Below are 9,360 nucleotides of genomic sequence, written 5' to 3' on the forward strand. Positions count from 1 at the left end.
TTTTTTTGGCATCTCCATGTGGTCCTGTTCGGTATCGCAACTTGGCTTCTCTAAAATGTAAAAAAGCTCTTTGCTGTTACACTGTACACATACTATAAAATTCAGATTTTTTTTTCTTTCATATGTGCTTATATGGGCTCCTTATATAATTTGGTTCTTTGGTGGCCTTTTTGGAAAGACATCTAAATTTATCTTGAAAAAAGCTTGCAGAGAATATAGATTTTTGAGAATCACCCTTCAATCTTTTGGTTTACTTTGCTGGATATAGCAAATGATGACAAAATAAACATTTGAAACAATATAAATGGTCTATGCTTAATTTCATGAAGTGTGCGATTAATCACGATTAATCACAGAAAAGGGTGTGATTAATTAGATTAAAATGTTTAATCGATTGACAGCCTTAATTATGATACAACATGGATACTATTATTCTAATTTATAACATTATAATATTCATTATTTAATACACTTATTATTTTAATATGTATGTATTCAGAATGAATTGAATAGCCACTACAGAGTGAAAATGTTTTTGGCTTTATTTTCCCATCCATTCATGTAGATGGTTTTGGAGGGTATACGTGGTTCTGGCATTGAAGGGGATATTGCTATAGACGATGTGACCATAGAAGAAGGAGAGTGTCGAGACCCCCCACCCAGTAGTAGTGAGTATATCGAACAAGAGTTTTTAAAGCAATTATTTAAGCAATGGCTTTTAAGTTTATTGCAATGAAATGGAAAAAACTATAATTGTTATTAATGGACTAATGGATTAAATTAATACATGTCATTTATTAATATTTATCAGGTTATGAAAAAAATAGCTATACTACAAGTTGAAAAGAACAGCTTTTATTTGAAATAAAATTATTTTGCAACATGATGAATGTCTTCTCTGCCATTTTTGATCAATTTATTCAGATACTAGTAATCTTTCCAAAAAATGCTGAATTTGCTGAATACTTGTTTAGTCTAAATAAATTAATCACAAGAACACACAACAGGGGAGGAAACTTCTGTGTAGGATCAAAGCTAACGTAACATGGACTGTATTATCTACGCTTTTTTACATTTTTTCTTATCCATAACAAGATAATCCACCAGCTTGAACGACTCTTTTCATGACTCACAGCAAACGTTTACAATTCATTTTTTTCGCTCTCTTTTGAATTAAAGCATAGCACGTTGCAAAAAAAAGATGTTCTAGAGATACAGACCGTAGACAAACCTCATTAAACTTCTAAAAGACAGAAGAATACTTAATCTCTGACTTATTTACACAGAACTGAGAAATGAATATTTGTTCACATCAGTAACTGCATTTGTTCTTGTCTTTATTTCCTCAGATATAAGATCCCTGGCTTCTCCCGCTGCAGTGCATATATGGCAGCTCTGGCTCACTTTACTTTTGGTCTTGGTTGGCCTCCGAAGGTGACCTCATCACATGGAGGTGGAACCCTGATTTGGTATTCATAGAGATTTTGGCTGACTCAGACTGCCTGAACACAACAACCAAAGATTCATCCCGTCTACACAAAAGGAACGTAGGTTTTAGATCCGTGTGAATGAAGAGGAAGCCAGGGAGGGAATCTAAAGCTGGCTAACACGATGACATGAGTATTACACCGGAGTCCACTCCAGATCTTGTGAAAAAGCCCATTACTGTTGTCAGTGTTATAAAGAACAGAACAGGTGGATGGTTACAGCAGGAGGACGGCTTGAGAGACTTAATAGGGGAATCTTTCAAAGCACAAAGACATAACGTGTATTTTCATCACTACATGCTTTTTGCTTTGTTAAACGTCTGTCATCAAAGACCTCATTATGTCACAATACGTTATCCTGAGCCACAAGCTTCTGAGAAGGAAAAAACAGTGATGGTATCAAAAATGAATGATCGTTTGAACAAAAAAAAAAAGTTTTCGTTTTTTTATGTCTGAAAATAGAGATATGTCAAATACAGTCGCGCTTTTTGTAGGTCCTTGTGCTCTGATGTTGTCTGTTTGACATGAACATCAGGGCTCCACAAATGTGTGTTTGGGGAATACAATCTCAATATAAAGTTTGTTTTTAGACAGATGGGGCATTCATGTACTCGTCCTTTGTGCTTTAACTGATCGAGTTTAACAGACGTTGCCCGGTCTGGGCATTATGTGTTTCATGTGTTTTGGTTCTATTAGGTGTGTTACCACACTCATCTGAATCGATATTAACAGCTCATCACGCAGCTGACACAACGAACACCGTCTCTCACTGAGAATCCTTGAGTTGACCTTTCATTTCAGCGCGGCTCTGCTAAACAACAGAGAACTGTTTAACATCACGCTGTACCTGCTGCTAGTGTGGATCCGAATGCCCGACTTTGTCCACTTGCAGTTGTTTTCTTTAGGTGTGTAAAGATAGCCGTTCGCTAAGGAACATGAAGTTGCTGTCTGTAATGAAATCAAGTGCCTTCAGAACCTTCTGTAAAATCATTCTACTGTGCTACTGTATCATCTAGCATTTCCTTTCGGCACGGTTTATAGCGTACATGCACACGTGAGATGAAAGGTGAAAATCAGAGAGCCGCGATGAGAGACGGGTGTCATGTTGCAGTCTTGATTTCCACATACTGTTGATAGATGATGACTTATTTTTATTTCGACAGCATATATCCCACCTGCTCCGCATCCGACTGAAATAAAGAAAACAATGGTGGTGGGACTGGACTAAAAGCACCATTGATTCATCAGTAGGACATCTGGGAGCTATTATCAGCAGGTGAAAAACAGCCGGGAGGGTCACTATGAAATCCTCCTTCGATCTGATGAGACTTCTGTGCCACCGGAAAAAAAAAAGAATTTTTTCCGACATCCGGAGGACTGAGAGGTATGAAAAAAAACAACTAGATGGACCTTTAGAGGACTGATGCTCTCACTGTAAAAGATGATCAGCCTTGATCTGGATCCATCCGATTGGATTCATACAAATGATATTTTATTACTTTAATGAAAATGACTGCTTTTACAGAAACTGAACTACAAACTCTGAACTACCTGAGACCATCCGTTACCTTAACCAGCTGGTTTTCGGACATGTATTGTAAAATCACTTTTCTCATTCATAACGTTCATTTCCGAGGAAGAATTACGTTACTCTCTCTGTTTTGTCAGCCCAAAAATGTTGTTTCAGGCAACAAATATATATATATCTATGTATATTTTGTTTTCCACATTTATTCATTTCTAAAAAATCCCTTTGCATTACTATATTATGGCATAATTTGAATCTTATATAAAATAGTATCAAATATATGAGATTATATGCAAATACACCTGGTAGGAAGGTCTATGGAAATGGTTTCACACTTATATGAATATTCAGACAAAGCACAATGTGAAATATTAATGTCAAAATTCAAAAACACAATACCTTCAATACACAATAAGTTGTTTTTTTTCTCAATTTTATTAAAGATACAATCAACAGGAGTAAACTACCGAATACTTTACATAAAGAAAAAAAAGATATTTTACATCGCGGTTCAATAAAAGGCTTTCATGGTATTGTGTGGGGGTTTTTTCCTTCATCAGTATATATTATCAGTTATGATACTTACATTAATTAGACATGTTTCAGTTACTCTGACGCCAGGAAAAAAAATGCTGTTATATACGGCAAAGCAAAATTTTGAATCTTGCGTACCAATTGATTCAAAAGATTTCTCAAATAGAATAATTTTTATGATGGATGGATTAAATCTCATCTATTTTGTCAATTGTATCAAAATGATCAAAAATATATTGTTTGATGCTATAATTTACCCACGTAGTATGTAAATCTGCTCAAAATACATGACTTCTATGTTGTTTTCTTTTTTATTTGACTCCAGCCAGACTCAAACATTCAAGTAGCACTGCACATGTGTGTGTGGAGATACATTGCATAAACATTGCAATTTGACATTGCATAAAATGAAAGCTTTGAATTTTTGAATAGACAATGTGCAGTTACAGTTGCGCAAACCATCACTTAACAGAACATTTGCCATCTCAATTATGATAAAACCCATGTGTGGTTTGCGCCTTGGGCTTCAAACCCACTTTAAGCCCTTAAAAGTGTCTGCTAAATGAAGTTGGAGATAGACTGCCACTAATCCTTACAAAGACCCTTCTTATTTTGTAGCTTGAGGGGTCTCACCACAGGAGGTCTGGTAGTTTCATCAAAAAATAGATTGAAGATTCACTTTTGGGCCTATATTTGATCTTCTGCTTGCACAAAACACAAGTTAAGATCGTAAGCAGTGTTGGGGAAAGTTACTTTTAAAAGTAATGCATTACAATATTGCGTTACTCCATAAAAAAGTAACTAATTACGTTACTTAGTTACTTTTTATGGAAAGTAATGCATTACGTTACTTTTGCGTTACTTTTTAAATCTGGACAGGGCTTGCTTGTTTGTTTTTAAAATAAAAAAGTTCTATTTTTGGCAAATATAAAAGCCTTTTCACACCAAAAGTGAAATGAATTAGCCTCAGGCTGAAGGGAAAGTAAATTTACGTCCGTACAGTTGAATGCAGAAGAAGAAATGTCAACACACTTCAGCAATAAAAAAAGACACACAAATGTTTGTCTAGAGTAATTTTTGCTTATCAGTATTGTTGAACTGGATCATCGAAGGTCAGAAGCAAAGACACTGGTTAATAGAATGGGATTAAATACATAAAGGATATTTGTGTTGTTTAACATTTAATTATTGCAGGTTTGCGTCATATTCTGAGTTGCATTATTTTCATTTTGAGGAATACTGAATCTGTTTTTTTTTTGTGAGTGAGATGAATTAATGCATATTCATATTTATTTTAGAACTACAGTAACATCAGATTTCTCTCAACATGGGGACAGGAGAGCTGTCAATCAATAAATGGGGAAAAAAAAGTAACTTGTGTTACTTTTTTGAAAAAGTAACAGATATTCTCTTGTAAATTAAAAAGTAATGCGTTACTTTACTGGTTACTTGAAAAAAGTAATCTGATTACGTAACTCGCGTTACTTGTAATGCGTTACCCCCAACACTGATCGTAAGAATGTAAAAATGACATTCGCTCTTGATTTTCAGTTGAATAACAAGCTTATTTACTGATGTTGACAGATATTTCAGCAGGTTTTTATACTCGGCCCTCTCGCGTCCAGATATATCATCCGTTTGTGGATTTATCAGAACTTCTGAAAGGTTGGGTGGCCGAGTCAAAAAATAAAAGCGATTCTTTCTAGGACAAATATTTGCCTGACTGTTTTAAACTTTTTGCAACCTCTGACCCTTTGTTTAAAAAGAAAAAGATCGACTTCTATCAAGCATGGAGGACTTTTGCACATAATGCCCTGGAGCTTATGATGTTAGGGATGGTTAAAGACCCTCCATTAGGTTATTTTATAAGTACCCATATGATTATCTGTAATTTATGGTCTGAAAGTCCCTACAAGCAGGTCCATTTGTCACCAGTGACAAGCACACACACTGTAATGTATAAAGCTAAAGGCAACTTTCCCTTCTGCCTTCCAGTGCTGTCATGTGAAATGAGATTATAGCTGAACAGGTTGGACACCGTTCTATATTTATCTCATTAAAATGATTGTATGAGGTGCTAGTTAATAGCTACCATACATCAAATGTAAATGATGTTTTTTATTTTTGGGGTGGTCTGGGTGTTTTGAGGGGTATGATTTGTGTGTGCTTGTACGTGTGGGCAAAATATTTTCCCATAATCCATTATTTTCACGGCGAAATGCTCCAAACAAAGCAAGTACCATCTGTTTCCGTGCCTGCTGTACATTTTCATCTCTATCCTTCCCTCTCCTTGCCCCACTTTCTTAACATACAACTTCTCTGTTGTTAACATACAATTGTTCTCATCTCGCTTGTGATGCTTTGATGTTTGAGTGTGCAGACTTTTTTCAAGCTCTTAACATACAACTTAACATACAAAAGAGAAAGCGTTGCCAGGCCAGTGATGCAAACCAATGGAAAAGCTTATTGTTTGAGCGGATTATTGAGAAGAGCTGGACAGATTTTTGGAAATATCCTGAGCATGCTGAAAACATTGGACTCGCAGTGGTACTTCAGGAAATATGTTTGCCCGTAACATATCATTTAGAGCAGAGAGCTGTTCAAGTATCTGTCTTGAGTGACTTTAAAGACTTCCAGATTTATAATCAGGCAGTGTGGCATTACTTGTCCTGCAAATGCTGTTTTTGTCGGATACCTTTTGTGGGTTTGTTATTTCGGCTGCAATACAGCATTGATCATCGACCTCAGACGTTTACAATGATGACTAAACATTTTTCAAATAGCTCCAAAAAAGCAAATAGCTCATTATTCAAAAAGCTTCATATAATGGAACAACAGATCAATAATAATAATACTGGATAGCTTCTAATCTATTTGAAAAATGATTATAATCATAATAATTTATTGGTTTACTCATTTTATTAAAACTATTTGAAAAACACAGCATAATGAAGGATTAACCAATTATTATTATTATTATGGCTTTTTTAAAGCCATTTGAAAACATGATTATTAATGCTTTTGTATTAATCAGTATTATAATTATTATTATTTAGTTGTTTTAGTTTTTATGAAGCTATTTGAAAAACTGATTATTATAATTTACACAATAATAACTAACAATGGTTTTTTTTCAAATAGCTTCATAATAATCATCATGATTATTGAATAGTGTTGACAAGATTTATTGGTTTATTGGATAGCTTTTATGAAGTTATTTGAAAAAACACATAATAGTAGAATATAAATATTAACTATTATTAATACCTTAATAAAAATAATTGTAACCATTTTTACCATTGTTTTATTGATGACTTATGAACTGCTTTTATTAAGCTATTTGAGAAATATGATTATTAATGCTTTTATAGCATATATTAATTCTATACTACTGCTAATAACAATCATATGAACCTATTTAAAAAAAAACTGATTAATATAATAATAATAATATTATAATACTTTTGTGTTAGTTGATATTAATATTAATTATAATTCATAATAATAACAATAATATTAGTTTAAAAAATTGCTATTTTGGTTTGACTCTTGCTTTAGTTCCTGCAGTACAAAGTGTAGTGTTTGACAGCTCTCTAATCAAAAATTGAAGATTGTATTATATAATACAAGAAAAGCTTTCACCCTCTGTGCCTGGTAGATTCTGCGGTTCAATTAGACTTCAATCCTGTGATGTGTGCGTTCAGTGAAGTCTGAAACACTGTAGGGCCCAAGATTCCATCCACCAGAGGTTTCTCTGTGAAGTCTCTGCTTTACACTTCAACAGGCTAACGTCTTCTTCACACACACACACACACACACACACACACACACACAAACACATTTCATTACACCAAATACACAAAATAATGTTCTTTTTAGCAGCATCACGTTCCTTTACCCGGGCTTAAAAGCACAGTGTGAAAAGCCCTTTGTATTCCCAATTCCTCCTGTAGGAATGAGTCAGGCAGCTGGGATTCCAGCAGTGATTTCATCACGTAAAATACTGTTTATCTTCAAAATGAGTTTGAAAATGTTAAGTAATATGACTCATTTTGACAGTCCGAACATTAAAGGTGATGGAATCTGAAAGAGCTGTATGAGAAGAATGAAGGGTGCATCAATGAAGAGGAGCTGCTTTCCATACTAAGATCAGGTGTTCCTGATGCTGCACTGAGTGTCTGAAGATTGTTCTGTATGTTAGCTGATGCAGGACCATCTGTCAGACAGGTTGTAGCTGTCACTGTTGAGTAATGCATCCCGACTCTGTCAGAGATGCCTATCAGAGCAGATGCCATAACAGCATATAGACACTCGATGGGTGGTGGGAGTTTAGGCAGAAAATATGATGTGGTCAAAATGCAGCACATTGAGTTTGACCACTTGTTATACATACAGTTGCTCCAAAATGATTTGGACACTTAAGCCATAGTGAAAAATATTTTAATGTCATTGCATTAGATCTATAATGTAATATAATGTAATCATTTTTGTTTAATATTTTAAAAAGAGATTATACAAGCACACATTTCAAGCAAAACATTAAAATATTTGAAATTGATTTACTCTTCAAAATAAAGACAAACCCTTTTTGGAAAAAAAAAATATTTTGTATTATTTCTGGTTGCTACACTATAGTGGAAACTGTTTATACATCCACTAAGAGTAACCTTGATAAAAATATATATTTAATAATATATGAACCCCCTTTATACAATTTACCAAGAAGTAAATCATGTGGAATGGAATGTGAACTGATGTGATTTTTTTTTAATAATAACAAAATCTATAATCTTATGTTATTGTTAATGTATTTTACTTTGTATTTATTTCATATAATAATTGGGATGGAAATGTGGTAATTGTTCTATATTTTGTGTTGTTCCTTTTTGGATATAGTATACACTCTAACAAAAAAAAGGTTCTTCAGCAGTTCTTCAGCGGTTCTTTGGAGTAGTTAAGGTGCTATATAGCACCACTACCGTATAAAGAACCTGTTAAGCCCCTGTATGGTTCTTCAGCGGTTCTTTGGAGTCGATGAGGTGCTATATAGCACCACTACCGTAAAACCTAGTTCTTTAAAGGTTCTTTAACTCTCTCTTAGTCTCTTAGTTTAGTTGGGGAAAGGGTTAAAACAACATTAAAATACAGTCTATTTCTTGAAGAGATATTTTCAAGAGATATATCTATTTCTTTTTTTTTTGCCCCCAAGGCCCCCGTAAGGAAATATTCCAGGGCCCCCACATGAGACCTTTGACCTCAGAAAAAAAGGACCTCTCCACAAACAGCAACACCAACTTCACACATTGCTAACCAGTTAGACGTTATTTCTGGAGTGTCTAAAACAGAAGTTCTTTATTGAGAATTAAGGTTTAAATGTTTTTTTTTTTTCAACTTACCGTTTTGGTGAATAGTGTTTGCTTTAGTTGCCTCTTGACCCTTGACTTTAATTTTAAGTTAAAATAAGTTTCTCTTTGGCTGTTGCAATCGCGTTTATAACGCACATATGTGATGGCAAGGAACGTCTCAGGTTACGTATGTAACCATAGTTCCTCGAAGGAATGAGACGCTGCGTCGGAAAACACTAGGGAAACGCCCTTCAGCGTGACCGGCTCTGGTGGTTAAGGAGGTAGATAAGGACGCCCCCGTCTACATTCTCTCCACCGGCTCCATATGCGAAACCCACGAACACAGCCGACGCTCCGCCTCGGCGAAAGCGGGGCCGGCACCGCGAGAAACGCTAGTGAAGGCTCTCTCCTCAAAGAGAGCCCTCTGAGAGCGAAGCACGGCAGTAACACCAAAACAGCTCCTTTT

At 35.0% G+C, this 9,360-nt stretch overlaps 1 protein-coding gene across 2 annotated transcripts in view; it reads left to right on the plus strand.

The window, feature by feature from the left end:
• The window catches only part of LOC107697709 (MAM domain-containing glycosylphosphatidylinositol anchor protein 2-like), a 146,704-nt gene extending 144,902 nt beyond the window's left edge, over window positions 1-1,802 (plus strand). For both annotated transcript variants that reach the window (XM_016498512.1, XM_016498513.1), the window contains 2 exons: window positions 566-668; window positions 1,350-1,802. In XM_016498512.1, coding sequence (XP_016353998.1) covers window positions 566-668; window positions 1,350-1,438 — 192 coding nt within the window. In that variant the 3' untranslated portion in view covers window positions 1,439-1,802. The remainder of the gene's footprint in view (window positions 1-565; window positions 669-1,349) is intronic.
• Window positions 1,803-9,360: the final 7,558 nt, after the last annotated feature.

Source organism: Sinocyclocheilus anshuiensis, unplaced genomic scaffold, assembly GCF_001515605.1.
Source record: "Sinocyclocheilus anshuiensis isolate Anshui unplaced genomic scaffold, SAMN03320099.WGS_v1.1 scaffold446, whole genome shotgun sequence".
NCBI classification, from domain to species: domain Eukaryota; kingdom Metazoa; phylum Chordata; class Actinopteri; order Cypriniformes; family Cyprinidae; genus Sinocyclocheilus; species Sinocyclocheilus anshuiensis.